We start from the raw sequence: 22,138 nt of genomic DNA, 5'->3' as shown, positions 1-22,138 counted from the left end.
TGGAGAGAATAGTAGTAAGATTTAAAATAGATGGGACTGGGTCATTGGTATTCAACAATGATGAGTTTGCATTCTTACCCGGATAATGTAGTAGTTGTGGTTCCGAAGTCAGTCTGCCCAGGTTTAAATTCTGTTGTTTCCCATTATTAACCAGGTAAGCTAAAACACGATGCTAACCTCTGAGTTATTTTCCTCATTTATAAAATTGGGTTAATAATAATGCCTACTTTATAGGGTTTAATTGATGGTTAATTGAGATATAATTTGTAATGTTCAGCACAATACCTGGCCCCAAAAATATTAGCTGATGCTGTTAGTAATAAGAGCTTTGAGACTACATCTATTAATAGCTACCAGAATCCAGATAGACTGTTACACATGTAAAATTGACTGGTTTCATAGTTTTTGGAGTAACCTGCCAGCTTTGTTCTAAGTGAAATAAAACTGTGGGGGTATTTCTCTTATTTCAGTTATATAAGCATAAGTAGATTGAATAGGATAATGGAAGATAGAAAGTTTTTCACTGAATTCATAAATGAGGTACTTTTATGAACCACTAAAAATGAATTTAATAGTACATTACTTGTATCACTTTTCTTTTTGGTCACTTATTTTCCCATGATATGTTTTTTGCCTTGAAGTATGTTTCAAAGGCAAAACAAAAGACATTTAAGAAAATAGAAATGAAAAAGGATAGTTTAGAAATAGCTTTTTTCCCCTTCTCCTGGAAAATTACAGTGATAATTCAAATTTTACTTAGAGAATGCCAGCATTTCATTGTCAATATTTGATGAGATGATATAGAATTCAGTTAAAATATTGAATGTAATAAATTTATAGTAAATAATAATTTTGTTGATAGTGGATTTAGTAAGAAATGTTATCTTTTTAGTATAATCTATAAAAATATTAGAAGTTATTTATCTCTTTGTAGTAATATTTCGATTTGAGGAAAGGGTTTGTTTGGAATTATTGTTTAAGCAATATTTTAAATTTGGCTTAATACTGAATTTAAATTTATTAAATAAATATTTATTTGAATTTCAATGTATTCAATTTAAATTTGGTTATTTTCTATATCGAGTAAAGTCATATATCCTTAAAATGCATGGATTATCTAGTCTTATAATTCAAAGAAAGTCTGCTCATTTTTTTTTTAATATTTTATTTATTTATTTGTTAGAGATAGAGAGAATGCAAGCACAGGCAGACAGAGCAGCAGGCAGAGGCAGAGGGAGAAGCAGGCTCCCTTCCAAGCAAGGAGCCCGATGTGGGACTCTATCCCAGGACACTGGGATCATGACCTGAGCCAAAGGCAGCTGCTTAACCCACTGAGCCACCCAGGCGTCCCAGAAAGTCTGCTCATTTTTAATAACAATAACCATTACGAGGCTGTTACTGTAGGCTGGGGACTTTAATAAGTATTCAAAATAGATTATTTACTTGTATTAATATCACTCACATATGGTGTTACAATGCTGTATTTTATTTACAGCCATTTCAAATAATATGAAATAAGTTCTCTTCCTTGGATTGTAACCTTTAATGTCTTTGTTGTACAAATATTGTGCTTCAATATTATGTGGGCTAATTGCAAAATTTCTGATTTGTGATATTTAAATATGTATTTTCATTTTCCATGAGCTTAAGAGTCTTAAGTATCATATTGATTGACAATTGTTTTCTTTATTGCAGAACTGTAAGAGTAAATGGGTCCAGTAATTGGAATGACTCCAGAAAAGAGAGCTGAAACTCCAGGAGCTGAAAAGGTTGCAGGATTAAGCCAGATTTACAAAATGGGAAGCTTGCCTGAAGCTGTTGATGCTGCCAGGCCAAAGGCCACTGTAGTGGACAGTGAGTCAGCAGATGATGAACTCACAAACTTGAACTGGCTTCATGAAAGTACTAATCTTCTAACAAACTTCAGCTTTGGAAGTGAGGGTCTTCCAATCGTTAGTCCATTGTATGACATAGAGGGAGATGATGTGCCATCCTTAGGACCATCTTGCTATCAGAACCCAGAAAAAAAATCAGCAACTGCAAAGCCCCCATACTCCTTTAGTCTTCTCATTTACATGGCTATTGAACACTCTCCAAATAAATGTTTGCCTGTCAAAGAAATTTATAGCTGGATTTTGGACCGCTTCCCATATTTTGCTACTGCACCAACAGGCTGGAAGAATTCTGTCCGACATAATCTGTCCCTGAATAAATGTTTTCAGAAAGTGGAAAGAAGCCATGGCAAGGTCAGTGTTTATGAACATTGCTGTATTTAGGGAGGGTGGGGGAGAATTAACTTCGAGACCTTAAAATATGGGGAAACTAAAGGAAGACAAAAAATTGTCAACTCATAATTACTTCAGTTTGAGCCTAATTATATTCATCACTTGCTTTCATTGAGATGTTTTTAAATTTCTTAAATATTGATATAAATCTAACAATTTCAGTCTACTATAGGACATAAATTAGTTTTCTAATGTTCTAATTTTCTATGCTTAGTTTCTATAGTGTTCTGCCACTCTCAGTATGTTATTTATTCAGTATGACAGTCTCAGACTTATAATTGGAATGTAGACCATTTACATTAATGTAATGGATATGGTTGGCTATAAATCTGTCATTGTGCTATTTTTTGTTTGTTCTATTCTTTTCTTCCACTTTTCCCGTCTTTTTAAGGATTGAGTATTTTTTTTGTGATTCACTCTTATCTCTACAATTGGCTTATCAGCTATTCCCTTTTGGGCGGCTGCTGGTGATGGTGGTGGTTGCTCTATACTTTTCAGTATTTATCTTTAATTTATCACATTTATCTTCAAAAAATATCATTATACTATTTTTTATAGTTGTTTTGTTTTGTTTTGTTTTTTTGACAGAGATCACAAGTAGGCAGAGAGGCAGGCAGAGAGAGAGGAAGGGAAAGCAGGCTCCCTGCCAAGCAGAGAGCCCGATGCAGGGCTCGATCCCAGGACCCCGGGATCATGACCTGAGCCGAAGGCAGAGGCTTTAACACACTGAGCCACCCAGGCACCCCTCATCATTATACTATTATACCACTTATTATATGGCTTTACACAAAAAAAGTTGACTAATCCTGATGTTATGTTATCAGGATCAATTCCTTTTTCATGGATAAGTATATGTAATATTTCTTATAGTTGAAATCTAGCAATGAATTTATAAGAATCTTTTTGTGGATGTTAAGAAATTTTTTTTTTCTTGAAGTATTTTAAAGATGGTACTGTCTTGTGTTCTGGCGTATACAGTGTCTGATAAGAAGTCTGCAGCCATTCTTATATTTGTTCCTCTGTGATGTTTCTTCTTTTTCTTTTTCTGTCTGACTTCCAAGACTTTTCTCTTTATGTCATTATTTCAGCAGGTTGGCTGTGGTGCGCCAAGGTGTGTGTTTATTTTTATCCTGCTTTGGTTTTTTGGAGGTTCTTGGATCTGTGATTTGTTGTCATTTATTTAATTTAGAAAAGTTTTGCTCATTAGCTATTCAGATATTTCTGTGGCTCACTTCCCACTTCTGGGACTCCAAGTAAAAATATGTTAGACCTTTGCTATTGTCTCACCTCTTAGTTGCTCTGCCCTAGTTTCTAGTCTTTTGTCTTTTTGTTTCAGTTTGGATCATTTCTTTCAATCTTTTTTGGTTTAGTCTTCCCTCTCATATGTTTATTCTGTTGATAAACCTGATAAAGGACTTCTGCATATTTATCATCTGTAGCTTGTTCATTTGCCTTTTTTTTTGTTTGGCAGCAAAGCAGGGTTTATTGAGTGATAATAAAGTGATAATACAAAGGTCCCAAAGAGGGAAGGAGGGAACTCAAGAGGTCGCCCTTCATTTGCCTTTTTAAAAGTAGTCTCCATCTTTCTGCTAAAATTTCCCACCAGACCCATAAATATATTAATTGTAAGTAGGGTTTCTGTCTAATAATTTTAATATCTCCTCCATCTCTGGGTCTGATTTTGTTGACTGTTTTATCCTGTTCTCTGTGTGTTTCATAATTTTGGACTAAATGTCAAACATTGTAAAAGAATGGTAGAGACTTCGGTAGATAATATTTCTGTCCAGAAATAAACATGCCTCTACTTTTGTCAGGTTGTTAGCGTGAAACAGGTATAGGTCAATTTAGGTAATAACTGGGCTGGATTTAGCTTTTGTGGTTGTCGTAGTTATCTTCTGAGTACCAAAGGCTTCAAATTCATGCAGAGATGGACTGCTAATACTTGGGCTTAATGTGAGTCCTGGAGTGTCAGATGATTTTTCTTAGCATTTCTGCTCTACCTTGATCTTTCAGCTTGTGATACATTTGGGGGCAAGAAGGGAATTACATATTTTGCTCTGTGCTCTTGCCCCTCCCACAGCAATTGCTGTTACTTGGTATGAGGCTCTTGGGGTAGGAACATGAGTTTCTTGACTTTTTTGCTCTAGTTTTAGTATTAAGCAGGCTTTGTATGCCTGTGTCTCAAAAGCAGGACTTTCCTTTCCTTCCCTTGGAGCAGACAGCCTCTCCCATCTACTCAGAGTGAAGTCTAGTGGTGGCTTCTTCATGTGGCTAGTGGTTGACATATTAGACAGTATAGATACATGATATTCCTGTCATTGTAGAAAGTCTTATTGGACAGCACTGCTCCAGAGCTCGGGCCAGTTTCCTGCTCATTCATTTCAAGGTAAATAAACTCTGCCTAGTATCAATGAGAGGTCCTGGTACAAGTAAGTTACCATTCCCTTTCTCAGGGCAGCAGATCTCTGCTTTGTATCATCTGGGCATGAGCGGATTTCCTGCCCCTTACCTAATGACACATGGCCATTGCCTAGTGTCACTAAAGTGTGAGGATAGTCGAGTGTTGTATTTTTCTCCAGCAATAACCATCCCTTATCTGGAACTGGGGTGAGGAGGGTGTTTTGCCTGTCTCTGAGTGGCAGACAGCTTTTGCTTCATAGCGGAGCTTTGTCCAGTATGTAAGGCAGATTGTGTTCCTTTCCCACAGTGACATCTGATCTCATCTTATGGGCATGTAAAGCCCAGAATATGGATGAAGTTTGCCTGATAGCCTTGTTCAGCCTTAAATCTTAGTATATTCTGCACATCCATCACCATCTCCGTGAGTGTCACTGTTAGGTCTCTTGTCCTGTCTAAAGTCTTCCTATGGAGCACTGGATGGAGGCCTATAGAAAAATGCTGGCTAATAGATGCAGACCTTTTTATATGGGAATGGCAAGGATGCTAAATTATCTTGCTAGCTCACACTTGGGTTTTAAAAATTTGTTGTTGTTTGAACATTTTATTTATTTATTTATTCTTGAGAGAGAGATCATGGCAGAGATAGTGAGAGAGAGCACTAACAGGAGGAGGAGGGAGGAGAGGGAGAAGCAGGCTCTCTGCTGAGCAGGGAGCCAGCTCCGGGGTTGATCCTGGGACCATGACTTGAGCTGAAGACAGACACTTACCTGACTGAGCCACCCAGGTGCCCTGCTTTTAAGAATTTGTTAAAATGAAAAAAAAAAAGTGGGGTGAATGGGAGAGGGAGAAGCAGGCTTCCTGCCAAGCAGAGAGCCCGAAGCCCAATGTGGGGCTTGATCCCAGGATCCTGGGATCATGACCTGAGCTGAAGGCAGATGCTTAACAACTGAGCCACTCAGGTGCCCCATGGTTTTTGTTTTTGTTTTTAACCTTACTTTATGACAGCCACTATTTCTGTGCTCTCCCAAAGGTAAAACAGTTCGTGTATTCCATCTCTCCTAACAGAGGCCTGTCACACTTTAGAATTTAGTTCTTTCTGTTGTCTGTGGCCTTAGCTCTCAGATGAGCTCATAAAATACTACGATTTTATGGATTATTTTGTTTTTTTCTTGTTAGGCTGGGAACAATGTTCTCTAATGCTTTCTGTCCCCCAAGTGGTAGCAGAACTCTCCTATTCTTGTTTTGAATAAAAATTATGAGCAAGTAGTTATGTTTTTAAGTGACTGAAGGATTTTTCTAAGGTAGTGCTGTTCAAGTTTAAGTGTATACACTGATATCTGGGGCTTTTGTTAAAATGCAGATTCTGACTCAGGAAATCCAGAGTGGAGATGAGGCTTTCTTTTCTAACAGGTGCCCCATTGATCCTGGTGCCATTAGTCCATGAGTAGCAAGACATTAGGATATATCATCATCCATCATCATCTTACAGCTAACTTAAAGGAGGTTGCATTAGTTATCTTTCATAACATATTGCTATCTAACACATTGTCTACTGCACATGGGATATTTATGAAGACCAACTAAGTGTTAGGCCATTAAAAAAGCCTCAGTAATGTCAAAGGATCAATCTCTGTCATAGCGTCTAAGAGGCCTCCAGATGAGCCCTACCTTCCGCTATTCCTGCCCTTGTAGAATTCCCTTCAGTAATGAATAGGGTGGACCTATTTAACCACGAGGATATTGTGGAAATGATGCATCTTGCCTTTTGAGGCTAGGTCATAAAAAGCACTATAGCTTCCATCTTGGGCTCTTGGATAACTAGCTGTAGGGGAAGCCAGATGCCATATCATAAGGACATTTAAGCAGCCTTATGGAGAGGCTTATGTGTCAAGGAAATATGGCCTTCTGCCAACAGTCATGTGAATAAGCCGTCTTGGAAGCAGATTCCCCCAGCCTTTCAGATGACTAAAAGTTTTAGGAATGTTGGACATGTTCTCTCCAACATGTATTATTAGATCTTATTTTGAATTATATCACTTCTTTATTTTCTAGTTTTAGACCTGTTGTGTTTATGCTTATGTTGGGACCTAGAACTGGAACTGTCTACTAGGTACTTAGAAATATGGTACAGGAATAGTGGTAATATTAGATTAAAGTCCTAAATTTGGAAGTCATCAGCACTGATTTTTCAGCTGAAAAATCTGAAACTGAACTAAACAACTGAAACAACTGAAAAATTCAGTTGTAGGAGGGTAAGTTTAAGGGTGAATGAGCAACAGCATTAAATGTTGCAGAACTCTTGAAATGATTGGTTAAGAAGTGATTGAGACAACTAGCTGCCAACAGATTAGGATTAAAAATATGGTGTGCTGGTATATGTGGGGTAGGGATTGAGTAAGGGGTGAGGATATAGCTTTTATAGATTTTCACAGTATAAATATTTCCATCATGGCCAGTTTCAAACTATTAGCATTCCGTCATTAAATGTGAAGTTGATTGGAGATGTTTACAATGAGCAGTACACACTGTGTATAAAGAATTCATCTAATTCAATAAGAGAAAGAAAATTAATTAAAAAATGGATAAGAATATGAACAGGCAGTTAGAGGAGGAAATACAAATGGCCAATGAGCATGCAGAGATGTTCATCCTCACTAGTAATCAAGGACATACAAATTAAAAGAACCCACAAAAATAGTTGTACCCCATGAGAATGCAAAAATTTTAAGTGCTTGATAATATCAATTTAGATAAGAATGGGAGAAATTATACCAGCATTTTCATACCACTAATAAGAGTGTAAATTAGTATGACCATTTTTCGGGGTACCTTGGCTACAATTATTAAAATTAGTAATGTGCATATCTTTTGATCTAGTGGATTAGATTCTGATTTCTCCCCTAGAGTAATATTCATAGTTGCATACAAGGAGGTATATATCCACTGTGGTATTGTTTGTAATAAAAATTGCAAATAATATGTCCAGTGTAGTTTAATTTGTGGTAGTGATCAAAAGGGATTTGTTTTTATCCTTAATTTTTAAATGTGTGCATTATTTACATGATTAACCTGAGCATTTTTAAATGCTCAGAGAGGGACGCCTGGGTGGCTCAGTTGGTTAAGCAGCTGCCTTCAGCTCAGGTCATGATCCCAGCGTCCTGGGATCGAGTCCCACATCGGGCTCCTTGCTCCGCAGGGAGCCTGCTTCTCCCTCTGACTCTGCCTGCCATTCTGTCTGCCTGTGCTCGCTCTCGCTCGCTCTCGCTTGCTCTCTCTCTGACAAATAAATAAATAAAATCCTTAAAAAAAAAAATTTAAATGCTCAGAGAAAGAAAGAAATTAAAGAAGTGAGAGTTAGCGAACAAGAAAGCATACAGTCCAGAGTACAGGGAGAGTATGATAAAGAGAAAGAAATTATCTTAGGAGATAATAAAAAATATGAGGATAAATATAGAAATTGTAATATATTGGGATAAAAATTAGTCAGCAATTACAACAGGTCAGGGTAGGAGGAAAGAAACTGGCAGAATCAATAGCCACTCTGCTTAAATGTCTGAAGTTTGGACAGAAAATGATACATTCAGGTAGAACTGGGGTTGCTTGTGGGTTTGTTGTGAGTTTTTTTGTTGTTTTTTTTTAGTTTATGAAATACTTCTAGAATCACTGTTTCAGAATAATAGTACTTCTCTTGTAATCTGCAGAAGGCAAGTAAGTTATACTTTGAATAAATGTTGGAATTGAATTTGGCAACCTTGCCAGCCTTTTATGATGAATATCTCTTATCTATAGGTGATAATCTTAAAAAAATGGCAAGATGGCAAGGTCTGGGTCAAACTACAAAGTGGTAATGATACGCAGCCAGTTGGATAGCTGCTGATTAGATTTTCTCCCCTATCATCCATATCATAGTTATTACTCTGAATAGACATATCTAAAAATCTTGGCTTGGTATTTATCTATCTCAGTATTTTAAAATTATAGTAGTTAGACATTGTCTTTTTTTGTTTGTTTTGCTTTGGGTTTCATGTTTTAAATATTTAAACATCCAGGTCTTATATCTACTTCTCTTAATTTTTATAAAGCCAAACCAAGACACTATAACTGTGAGACTTGAGCTGGGAAACATAAAATTAGAAATTTTGCTTGGGTTAGTACAGTTTTAGTCTGTACATTTGCATAGTGATGACTCGCTTCAATAGCTGAATTCCAGGAAAAGAAGTCATGCCAACCACTATAAAAGTTCATGCTTTAAGCTCAAACTGAACTTATGAATGCCCTTTTTAATCAGCTAATTCTTTTTAATTCAGTCATTCTAAAAACCACAGAAAAGATAGTTGGGGAGAAACTGTTAAAATATACAAGGCAAATACATAAAAACATTTCGGGAATAGTGAATATTATTTGCCTTTTCTCCTAAACTGTTCTTTACAACCAATCTTAAGATCTTTTAAAAGTTCATTTCTTAGTATATTCCTTGTTTCTTAAAAACCTTCAGTGGTTCTCTACCAAGTAAGTTCAGAAGCCTTGTAATTCCAAATGCAAAATAGTGAATGAGAGAATGCACATTTCCTGTTTTCATTGCACAGATTTATTTTGTTTTAGGCACATTTAGTTTAAAACAATACCTAATGTCTAAAACTCTTCATTATTTGTGTTCTGTCATCTAAGCACAATAATAAAGGGGCAAGGTTTTTAAGTGAAAGTTAGTTTAAAATAAATTCCTCTTTGCTGAAGACTCTAAAACATAGTGTTAGCAAATACATAATTTTATCTCTTGTTACTGATAGTTTGTGAACAGACCCAAGTGGAAGGAAATGCTGCCATGGTAACATAACCAGACTGTTATTTGGAGACCTTACTCAAGATACTTAACTGCCCTGAACAGCAGGTTTTCGGTAGTTCTTCCAATTTACTATTTCAAGGAAATAGCAATTCTACTATGATCAAAACAATTTGTAATTCTCACGATAGAATTTAAAAAGTACACTCTTGAACCAGTTTCTAGGAGTGCCATTCAGGAATACTAAGATAGAACATGGCTAGAATTGTTAAAATAATTATCTTAGTCATTATATGAAAAATAATATACCTATCTTTTCTATATGAAACTGAAGTGGGTTGGGCAAAGGATGTTGTGGCTGGTAATGTTTTAAAGTTTTATTTCCCTAAGCCAACTGACAGAAAACATACCTAATTTAAGTAATTTCATCCAAAAATACATTTGTAAGCCAACTGACAGAAAACATACCTAATTTAAGTAATTTCATCCAAAAATACATTTGTAAAATTTAACTTCCTTTAAAAAACAAATCAAAATTTCAAATACTTACTTAGTATATAGTTCATATGATAGATATTTTGCTGCTGAAGGCCAGAAAAAAGTTTCACCTAATAGTATGGTATGTTTCTTTTTATATTACAGCATAATATGACAGCTATGGCTTTTCTTTTATGATATATTTAGGTTGCTAGGATGTTAAAAACTGCTTACACTGATAGCATACTTTTTCTAAAACAAGAGCGGTTTTCCTTTCTAAATTTAGTTTATTTCTTGTTCTTTATTACCTTTTATCTCTTACTTAGAATTAATTGATTTTGTTCATATTTTTCATTTTTTCAAAGCTCCATCTTAGAGGTAAAGGAGTAGGAATATGCTGTTACTGAACCATATAAACTTGGAGCACATTGGTGGCTCAGTCCATTAAACAGCCGACTCTTGATTTTTGGCTCAGGGTCCTTGGCACTCAGTGGAAAGTTATGTTCAGGATTCTCTCTCCTCTGGCCCCTCCCCACTTACTCACTTGAGCTTTCCCTGAATAAATCTTTTAAAAAAGCAAAACAAAACAAAAAACTACAAAACAACAACAACAAAAAACCGACAACAGAGACCTGGGTGGCTCAGTCAGTTAAGTGTCTGCCTTCGGCTCAGGTCATGATCCCAGGGTCCTAGGATTGATCCACATGTCAGGCTGCCTGTTCATCCAGGAGCCTGCTGCTCTCTCTCCGTGCTCTTGTTCTATCTCTTGTTCACTCTTTCTCTCTGTCAAATAAATAAAAATCTTAAAAAAGTAAGCAAACATATAAACTCTAACCTTATGCCAATTTCAGAATAACCCCCAGAAATAGGTAAGTATCCATTTATTTTGCAGCTCTATATCACTTACACATAAATTACCTTTTTGTTGTTCTTGTTTAAAGATTTTATTTATTTATTTGACAGAGAGAGTGTGCAGTGGCAGGGAGGAGAGAAAGAAACAGGTTCCCTGCTGAGCAAGAAGCCTAATGCTTGGCTCTATCCCCTGATCCTAGGGTCCTGGAATCCCTGGGACTATGACCTGAACCAAAGGCATGCACTTAACTGACTGAGCCACCCAGGTGTCCAGAATTACCTTATTTGAATCTAATCAAAACTTAGTGGGGGTGCCTGGGTGGCTCAGTGGGTTAAGCCGCTGCCTTCGGCTCAGGTCATGATCTCAGGGTCCTGGGATCGAGTCCCGCATCGGGCTCTCTGCTCGGCAGGGAGCCTGCTTCCTCCTCTCTCTCTCTCTCTGCCTGGCTCTCTGCCTACTTGTGATTTCTCTCTGTCAAATAAATAAATAAAATCTTTAAAAAAAAAACTTAGTGAAGTGGGATGTCTGGATGGCTCAGTTGGTTAAGCAGCTGCCTTCAGTTCAGGTCATGATCCCAGCGTCATGGGATGGAGTCCCACATCGGGCTCCTTGCTCGGCAGGGAGCCTGCTTCTCCCTCTGACTCTGCCTGCCACTCTGTCTGCCTGTGCTCGCTCTCTCTCTCTCTCTCTCTCTCTGACAAATAAATAAAACAAAAATAAATATATATATAAATATTTTAAAATATAAATATATAATATGTATTATTTATATATTATATAATATATTATTTATATTATATTATTTTATTTTTGTTTTATTTTATTTATTTTATATTATTTATATTATATTATAAATAATATATAATATAAATAAAAAATAAATTAATTGAAAAATAAACAAAAACCTTAGTGAAGTGGACTGGTTTCTTTTTTAATTTTATGAATAAAATATGAATAAGAACGCTGACTCTTACAGATTACAGGATTTGTCCAGTATCACATAAGCAATGATTAGGACCTGTTTTTATACCAGTGGAAATATCCTTATATTATGCTAATGTGCTGTAATAACTATGATATGATGTTCAGAAGATAAAAGAGCCTCAATAATAGAATAATATTGCCTTGAAAAAGAGTTTGGGAAATGGAAGCACATAAATTCATCACGTTAAATCTTAAGCAATCGTAATAGCTTACATCGTATAGAATTTTATATGAACAAAAAGGAACCAGGGAAATAGAACACACATAAATTTTATTGTTGTCCAAGTAATTCTTAATGAATTGTGAAGTGTAATTAAAATTTTAAGAAAGGATTTTTGAAGTAGAAAAAGTATAATATAAAACAAAAATTAACAGTTTGGATCTCACTAATCTTATGAGTTCTGAGGAAGTTTTGTACATCACATGGTAGGAGAGGAGGAAAGTTATACCTTATAGTTGGTTTTTAGTATTTGTAGAGAAAAAGAAAAAAAATCTTCAGAAATATTTGTTAAAATGTAATGCCAATATCTGGTGGAATAGAAACAGAAAAACAAATTTGCATGCTATTAGGCTGGAGGAAACAAGGAATTGTTTTTGAACTACAAAGAAAATGACATATATCAACAGCAGCAGCCAGTGTTTATTGTCTGTCAGTGCTCTAAGCACTTTATGTGAATTAACTCTTATAATACAATAATTCTTAAAGTGAAGTAGGTACTATTTTTATTTTTTTTTATTTTTTATTTTATTTTTTTAAGATTTTATTTATTTATTTTGACAGAGAGAAATCACAAGTAGATGGAGAGGCAGGCAGAGAGAGAGAGAGGGAAGCAGGCTCTCTGCTGAGCAGAGAGCCCGATGCGGGACTCGATCCCAGGACTCTGAGATCATGACCTGAGCCGAAGGCAGCGGCTTAACCCACTGAGCCACCCAGGCACCCCGATACTATTTTTAATATAGTTCTATTTTGAGTATATTAATACATAGGAAACAAACACATTTTTCTGAAGATTACACAGCTCTTAAGTGACAGCCAGGATTCCCAAGGAGGCAAAATTGCTTTTAGGTTCATACTCTTAACCACTGTACAAGTAGTGTTTAGCTCTGGAGAAGTGAGAAGAGATTGAGTTTGGATTCCCTTGCATGGCTGTGGAGTTCTGTATGTAGGCTGTGTATGGATATGGTACATGTGCTAGGATATACTTATAGTCCAGGTTCTTTTCAGGATGTGCAGTTAGGGATGTTCAGCTAAGGAAGTAGAAAAGGTTTATCCTGAAGGAAGAAAGAGTTAGCAGGTGATAGGTATCACAGCTCCTAAAGTTCTTCAGTCATTTCCTTTGACTACCTTAACTAGGGTGTGTAGAATATTGATGGGTTTTTTTTAGAATACTCTCTTGATTTATCAGTTCCATTCTTTTCCTGGTTTCCAGTTTATTTTTTTATTTTATTAAGATTTTATTTATTTATTTGACAGAGAGAGATCACAAGTAGGCAGAGAGGCAGGCAGAGAGAGAGAGGGGGAAACGGGCTCCCTGCTGAGCAGAGAGCCCGATGCAGGGCTCGATCCCAGAACCCATCAAGGCCTGAGAAGCTTTAACCCACTGAGACACCCAGGCACCCCACCTGATTTCCAGTTTAACAATTTATCATATTTCATATGATATATTTACATTATATAAATTATATAATTTTCTCTCCCCACCTAATTTTCTCTCTCCCCTTTTCCAGATATGCTAAAAGTATCTAAATATTTCAGATATTTCAGTTGTTTAAGAATGAAAATAGACAGGGGCGCCTGGGTGGCTTAGTGGGTTAAGCCGCTGCCTTCGGCTCAGGTCATGATCTCAGGGTCCTGGGATCGAGTCCCGCATCGGGCTCTCTGCTCAGCGGGGAGCCAGCTTCCCTCTCTCTCTCTCTGCCTGCCTCTCCGACTACTTGTGATTTGTCTCTGTCAAATAAATAAATAAAATCTTTAAAAAAAAAAAAAGAATAAAAATAGACACCTGGGTGGCTCAGTTGGTAAGTGTCTTGACTCTTGGTTTCAGCTGAGGTCAAAGTCTCAGGGTCATAAGATGGAGCTGCCAGGAGAGCCCCACACCCAGTGGGGAGTCTGCTTGAGATTCTCTCTCCCTCTTCCCCTCGTGTGCACATGTGCACTCTCACTCTCTCTCTCTCTCTCTCTCTCTCATAAATAAATAAGTCTTTTGAAAAATGAATGAAAGTGGATATAAATTTGCCTTTGGCTACATTCTCTTAGTTTTCATATAACTGTTTATACCCTTTATTTACCAGATAATCTATAATTGTAGTTTGGGTATCTTTTTAATCTGAGAGAATTATAAATTTCCAAGTGGTCACAGAATTTTGTTTGGGGGATTTTTTTTTTTTTTTTTTTTTTTTTTGTGCTGGACTCTTAAAATTGTGAACTTTAAGAGGGAATTTATTTTTCTCTATGACCTAATCAATGTTTGTAGCTTTTTCATTAATATTGGGAAAGTATATTCTACCAGAATTGATTAATTACATCAGTTTTTCTCATAAGTGTTCCACAGAACACTAGCTTCCTCAAATACTACCTGGGATAAGGAGGTTCTGATCAGATAACTTTAGGAAACCATATAAAACAGGTATAATGATAGCAAGACTATTTAGATCCCTTAACCTGCTGGTATATGGTATGACCTTCTAAGAAGAAGGGGAAGTAAAATGTGCAGCATTTTTCAAACCTATTTGAGGGAGTTAGTAGCTCATAGCCTGGCCTTCTCCCCTGCGTGTTACATAATACTAGTGAGGTTTTCCATGTATCTTGTCCACTTGCTGTTCCTTCAATAGTGAGGAAACTGTGGATCACACAAGTGAGCCTTTCAGGCCCCTTCCATTTGAAATTTAGCAGGCATTTTTTTTTTAATTTAAGATTTTATTTATTTAGTTGAGAGAGGGGGAGAGACAGAGATAGCAAGAGAGACCAGGAGCTGGGAGGAGAGGGAGAAGCGGGCTCCCCACCGGGCAGGGAGTCAGACATGGGCCTGGATCCCAGGACCACAGGATCAGGACCCGAGCCGAAGGCAGATGCTCAACCACCTGAGCCACCCAGACACCCCAAGCAGGCACTCTTTAGTTAACAGTTTCTCTAGTTTCTAGTAATCATAAAAATTCCATAATTTTTAGATTCTCTTGATTATTTCAGTGGAATCTGGGTTTGTGTGCTCATTGCCACATTATTTAAAAGTCCCTCAAATGTTGTAACTTAATCATCTTATACAGATTGTTCCTTCCTCTTTGTTAACTTTTATAGGAGTCTTTTCCATACCTCAGTTGTTGATTTACCCCTCTTTGAGACGTTTGCTATGCTTTTCATGAAACCATTTGCCTTTTTTTTTAAGAGTTTATTTATTCATTTAGAGAGTGATTGCACGAGCGACTGAGCACAGGGAGGGGCAGAGGGGAAAGGGAGAGAATCTCTAGCAGACTTGCACCTAGTGCAGAGCTGGATGCTGGACTCGGTCCCACAACCCTGAGTTCCACACCCAAGCTGAAATCAAGAGTTGGTTGTTGAACTTACTGAGCCACCCAGGAACCCTTGAAATCATTTGCTTTTGAAAATTAAACTTACCTTAAATGAGAACTTAAGCAGTACTGTTAATGCCATTAAAAAAAATTGTTTTTTGCTATATCACTTGATCTCATACTGCTTATCACTTTGGGGGAAATGATGCTGCACAGAAAGCTTAATTTTTCCTTTTCTTTCTGTTTTTTCTATAACAGTAAGGTAATAGCTTATATTTGTTACATCTTACTATGTGGAAGACCACATTGTACAGCTCTCCATGCTGTTCACTGTACATCTTGGGGTTGTACCATTCTCACAGACTATGAAGTGGTTGGCATGTTCTGTGGCCCTATGTGCCAGGCACCATGCAGAGTGCTTTAGGCATAATTTAATCCGCAGGACAGCCCTGTGAGATAGGTAGTGTTCTCATCCCTACTTCCCAGTAGAAGGAGTAATAGCCTGGAGAAATAGAGGTTGATTAACTTTTAAGATCACACAACAGGTACATAACAGAGCTGGAGATAAGAACCCAGGTAGCTGCTTCCAGGGCCTTTGAACTACAATGTATTTACAGCCGTCTGTCTTTTTTTTTTTTTTTTTTTTTAAGATTTTATTTATTTATTTGACACAGAGAGCACGGGTAGGCAGAGCAGCAGGCAGAGAGAGAGGGAGAAGCAGGCTGTGCACTGAACAGGGAGCCCGATATGGGGCTCGAGCCCACGATCCCAGGATCCCAGGATCATGATCTGAGCTGAAGGCAACTGCTTAACTGACTGAACCACCCAGGCACCCACCCACCCCCTTTTTTAAAAAAGATTTTTACTTAGTTATTTGACAGAGATCACAAGTAGACGGTGGGGGCGGGGGCAGGCTCCCTGCTGAGCAGGGAGCCCCAAGCAGGGCTTGATCCCAGGACCCTGAGATCATGACCTGAGCTGAAGGCAGAGGCTTTAACCCACTGAGCCACCCAGGCGCCCCTACAGCAGTCTTAATTCAACCTTTGCATTGTACTCAAAAGGGTACTATAGGGTTCTTTTTCCCCACATACATTTAGTAAAAACATTCAAGCACTGGTTGTGTATGTCTTAAAGTTGCAGGTTAATAATTCTTATGTATTTTATTTTAGGTTAATGGGAAAGGTTCCTTATGGTGTGTTGATCCAGAATATAAACCCAACCTTATGCAGGCACTGAAGAAGCAACCTTTTTCCTCAGCATTGACATTTTATACCCCTCCTGCATCTCCACAAAGGTACAGGATCTTCCATATAAGTGTCAGTGGTGACTTATAAGATTTCATTGTATGACATGAAAAAAACCTAACAAAGTTGTATGGTTTGGGGGGAGGAGGGATTTATTGCATTGAGAATAATTTATGGGTAAGAAATTAGCCTAAGGCATTTTAATTTATAGTCTTAACTTGTGTTATTAGGAAATAGGATATTTGATAGGTGAGAACATAAATTTTGGAAAATATAGTCACTCCTGAGTATATTATAAGTAAACCCTAAAGAAAGTTATAATAATGATTTCAGGTACAAAAGGTTTAAATTATTTTAATTGCCTACAATACTAATGCGGACTAATGAAATGGAAAATTAAAAGTATATTTGAACTTTTTAAAATAAGATAATTAAGTTTGTCGTTATAACATTTTTATGTATATGTTTATTCCTTTTTCATTTTTTTTTAAAGATTTTATTTATTTATTTGACAGAGGTCACAAGTAGGGAGACAGAGACAGAGAGGGGAAGCAGGCTCCCTGCTGAGCAGAGAGCCCAATGCGGGCCTTGATCCCAGGACTCTGAGATCATGACCTGAGCTGAAGGCAGAGGCTTAAGCCACTGAGCCACCCAGGCACCCTCCTTTTTCTTTTTTAAGTTGGTTTTCTTTCACAGCACATTTAATATTTGAAAATTATGTTCACAGTCTCAAATTTTTAAATGTCTGACAAGTAAAATAATGCTTTGACTTTTTTATTTGTTTTGTTTCTGCTGGTAAATGTTGTATTTCCTTAGCTCTTGTTTTTAAACTCAGTGACTCCTATTGATCTTACAGCTTTCCCATTTTAAGTGAAAGCTGAAAATGATACTTCAAATCTGGTTTTCTTTGCATTTCCTAAAAAGCCTTGAGAATCTTTTTTTTAATCCTCTTATGTAAATTCATTTGAAAATGCCAGATTTTGTTGAGATACTTTTGAGGGTGGTCTTATAATGGTTAAAAAGCTTTTTAATAAAATACTAGATGGAGAATTTCAAACATACATAAAAGGAGGGAGAAAACTATAATGAACTCTTCAACTGCAATAATTATCAATATTTCCTTACAGTGTTTAATTTCTTAAACAATTATTAAGTAACTTAGTTAATAATAATAATAAAGTTACTATTAAATAACTTTAAGTGGAGTGGCTATAAGCTGAAATACAATAAATTAGGCTAAAGTTGAAATTAGTAATATATATCTACTCAGTGAGATCTTAAGCTTGTTTACTGGTAGATTAAAAGGATTATTGTCACAAGAATGATTGAGTGGTTTATCTTTATGAAATGAAACCTAGAAAACTTATCAGAGTTTGTATCTTCATTGTTTGAAACTTGGTATCTTCTTTATCAGTTAATGTTGGTGCTTGTGAGATGTCGTAGTTTAAAAAAACAATTAAAATTTAGAAACTAATGGTAAGTTCTGCTTATTGTCATTTATGTGTTTTATTTAGCTATATTTTTTTTAAAGATTAAATGAGGGAATTGACACTCTTGTATACCATCAAATATGCACTTCAAATATGCCTTTCATAGGTTGCATTTTCATGATTATATCTTATATCTTTTAGCTTTATCATATGTTAAATAAAAATGATTTTGTGGCTTAAAAACAGATAGATAAATGACAGCATAAAGATAATTTTTGACTTTAAGACATTACCTTAATATTTCTGGAAACATTTTCTCTTTTTCATTGTTTGGCAAAATGATAGTTCCATCTAACACACCTTTGTGTAGCACTTTCATGTCATAATTGGTAGGTTGAGAAAAAGAATGAAATGTAGTATATGTAAAACTATTAATGCAAAATAGACTTATAATTTAGTTAGCAAAACAGATTTTTTATGCTTTCACAGATTTCAAAGAACAGAAGTAGTGTGTCCCAAAAATGATTTAATTTTTGGAATGAAAAAAAATTAAAAAAGCCAAAATGGGACACCTGGCTAGCTCAGTCAGAAGAGCATATGACTCTTCATCTTAGGGTTTTGAGTTCAAGCCCCATTCTGGGTGTAGAAATTGCTTAAAACTTAAAAAAAGCCTGAAGTCCTGATGATCTCTTATGACTATAGCAAGTTTAATCTGATACTGATATTTCTTAATAAAATCAGGAACTTTATCTGTTTTGCCTTATTACCATACATTCTCTTCATACATTTGTTTTGATAGGTGCTTTCATTTCTGTGGTAACACCTATATGATATCATATCAAACTTAAAAACATCCAATACAAAATCAAATAGTAACTATTATGTATCGTCTATTGTTGCAGGCATTTTAAATGCATTATTATTATTCATTACAGCAGCCCTTATGTGGGAGGTTTAATTATTCCTATTTTACAGATGAAGAAACTAAGAAATTAATTATTTTGCCTAAGAATGTCCAAATAGTTGTGATTTAATCTTGGATCTAATGCTCTTTCTGCTTTGGCAGACTCTTCCTAAACTGAATAGTATTAGCAAAGCAAACAAGATAAAAATAGTTTGTGTTTTTTATTGTATAAATTGGTCATATTTGTGACTAAGTTCTATAAAAAGTGAAACAAAGATTTGTATAAGCATATTTATCTTTATTTTTCAGTGGCTCTTTATCACCTCACTTCTTAAACTCTGTACTCAAGCAGAACCAGGTGCGAACCCTCAAAGGTATGTGTATAAAAACTTTATTTTAAATTATAACAGCTCAGGTCAAAAATCAGGATTTGGGGTTTATTTAATACTTTTCTAATTACAAAAGTATTACATGTTCATTGTAGAAGATTTGGAAAATAAAAACATTTATAGAAAAGAATTTAAATTTTAAGAAACAAAACTGATGAACAAAAGAGAAGGGAAGGAAAAATAAAAAGGATAAAAACAGAGGGACAAACCTTAAGATACTCTTAGATCTAGAAAACAAACAGGGTAGGTGGACGGTTAGGGAGTGGAGTTGATGGGTATTAAGGAGGGCACTTGATGCTATGAGCACTGAGTGTTAAATGTTAAGTGATGAATCACTAAATTCTACCCCCAAATTAATGATAGACCATATGTTAACTAACTTGAATTTAAATAACTCCCACAAAAAAGAAACAAACTTATTACTCTTTATTATCGTCCACATTTTGTTTTAGTTTCTTTGATTCTTCTTACACCTTATACATGAGTAGATGTGTCTGTCTGCATGCACACACACACACACACACATTTTTTTCCAAATGCTAGGCTCAAACTGTGTATACTGTTGTATATTCCGTTTTTTAATTTCCTTTTGTGTATTTCTCCTTGAAAATAGTAATACTGTCATATAGAGCTGTCTTTTCAAGCCTGTCTTAGTCTAGAATAGAGATTGGCAAAATGTGCCGTGGGCCATATCTGGCCCGCCATGTGTTTTTATGTGGTCTGTGAGTTTATATTTATAAATAGTTGAAAAATAATATCTCAAGGGATGTGAAAATTTACTATAAGAACAGAGTTAAGTAGTTGCAACAGAGATCTCTGTATGGTATCCTTGTTTTTGCCTCTTCTCTGACAAAACCTAAAATACTTACTGACCCTTTACAGAAGAAGTTTGGATCAGAATGTAGTTTAGAGTATTTCTTTTATAGGTTAAGTGTAAAGAACTTTAAGGAGGGAGGAAGTTAACTTTCAGAATTTCATAGGTGACTTTTCTGAAGTATATAAAAATTCTGAATTAGTGGTTTTTTCCCCCTACTCATAATTAATATTTTAAGTTAGTGATGTAGTAACATAAGGTTTTCTAGCATTGTTGCTTTTGGGCCTAGAAACATTTCTGTAACCTTTAAAAACAGAAATCCTCAGACCAGAGGTCTTTTCTGCATATCAGATGCATTTTGGCTCTTTGGAACTACACTAAACCAAGCCTAGGAAGCTGTGTGATGATGGTCTGTAAAAATGAGGGAGAGAAGTGGTGTGAAAAAGCTGAAGAGAATTCTGCAAAGAAGTTAAGTGTATTGAGCGTATGTTCAGATTATGTTCTGGCTTGACATAATGCAAATATCCATTTTCTCCTTCCTGCATGGGTAGATGTGGTTTCTCTACATTTAGGCATGCAAAAACTACATATTTTTATTATCTCAATAAGTTCTGACCTTTAGTCTTTCAGGCTACATTCATATACAGATTTTGAGAACATTTTCTTTGTGAATTCTGGGTTTATTTAGAATCTTCTTGCTCTTACTTCATTCTGTCGTGATTCTGCTGCTGCTTTTGGTGAGCAGACACTTCTACAGTTTTTTCTTCTGCTAGTTTTATTTTTTTAATTTTTTAAAAAAGATTTTATTTATTTATTTGGGAGAGAGAGAGCGAGCTGGGGGGGTAGGGTAGAGGGAGAGGGACAAGCAGACTCCCCACCAAGCAGGGACCCTGAAATGGGGCTCTATCCTGAGACTCCAGGATCAGGATCAAGATCTGAGTTAAAGGCAGCTGCTTAACTGACTGAGCCACCCAGGCACCCCTCTCCTGCTAGTTTTAGCCTCAGTTTTTTATAACTAGAGCATAGTAGCCCTCTCCTTCATCTAATGACTTAGACATATGGTGCGTCACCTCTCCAGTGCTGCTAATAGCTTACTTCCCTCCATCTCTATACTGGTGAGTCTTAAGCTTGGGGACATGGGGGCTTGGAGTTCCAGGTTAAAACAAATGCAGGCCTGTTGTGGAATAGAATATACAGTTCTCATGAGTTTTAGCAGAAAATACAAAACCACACAAAAACTTAAGAAAATTATATATTTAAATCAGGTTGCTTTAGGGCCTAGACTTAAGAGGAAATTTGCTTTTTCTTCTCTCAGTGCTATTTCTAGAGAAAAGTTTGGGGAAAAAACAATGCTAAATGGACTAAACATTCAACTGTTTATTCTACAAGTAATTGTTGACTTCCCACATAGTGCCGAAACAATGTGTGAATACTTTGGGATATGCAGAGATAAAAGTGACCCAGGCCCTATTCTCAAAAACCATACAGTTTAGTTGAAAAAGGTTGGCAAGGTTATGCAGAGTACTTTGGGGAAAAAGAAAGTAAGTTGGTGGGGCGCCTGGGTGGCTCAGTGGGTTAAAACCTGTGCCTTTGATTCAGGTCATGATCCCAGAGTCCTGGGATCGAGCCCCGAGTTGGGCTCTCTCTGCTGAGCAGGGAGCCTGCTTCCCTTCCTCTCTCTCTGCCTACTTGTGATCTCTGTCTATCAAATAAATAAATAAAAATCTTAAAAAAAAAAAAAAAGGAAGTAAGTTGGCAAAGTAAGCTTAGAGGTAGATCAGGAAAGGCCCCTTAGAAAAGAAAGTGGTGCTTGAGCTGGACCTCAGAAGTTGGGGAAATACTTGACCTTGTTGGAGGGTATCTGCTAGGAACTGCAGGCCAGTGAGTGTGGTTGAACCCTAGGATTATAAAAGACAATTTGGCAGCGTTGGCCCACTGACTGTAGATGTGATCATTTAGCATGTGCAAGCCAAATGAAGAAGTTTAAGCGAGCATTAGTCAAGTCACGGAGAACTTACTTAGCATTATGTGTTGAACTCCTTCTATATAATTACAACATTAGTTAGCATTG

General features: G+C 36.4%; 1 protein-coding gene across 5 annotated transcripts in view; it reads left to right on the top strand.

Moving 5' to 3' along the window:
* Positions 1 to 22,138, top strand: part of FOXN2 (forkhead box N2) — a 65,869-nt gene that overhangs the window by 31,378 nt on the left and 12,353 nt on the right. For all 5 annotated transcript variants that reach the window (XM_059406115.1, XM_059406113.1, XM_059406116.1 and 2 more), the window contains 3 exons: positions 1,696 to 2,246; positions 16,456 to 16,580; positions 19,174 to 19,238. In XM_059406115.1, the coding sequence (XP_059262098.1) occupies positions 1,710 to 2,246; positions 16,456 to 16,580; positions 19,174 to 19,238 (727 nt within the window). In that variant the 5' untranslated portion in view covers positions 1,696 to 1,709. The remainder of the gene's footprint in view (positions 1 to 1,695; positions 2,247 to 16,455; positions 16,581 to 19,173; positions 19,239 to 22,138) is intronic.

This window comes from Mustela nigripes, chromosome 7 (assembly GCF_022355385.1).
Source record: "Mustela nigripes isolate SB6536 chromosome 7, MUSNIG.SB6536, whole genome shotgun sequence".
Lineage (NCBI taxonomy): Eukaryota > Metazoa > Chordata > Mammalia > Carnivora > Mustelidae > Mustela > Mustela nigripes.
The sequence above is the reverse complement of the archived record's forward strand: the minus strand, read 5'-3'. Positions and strand labels throughout refer to the sequence as shown.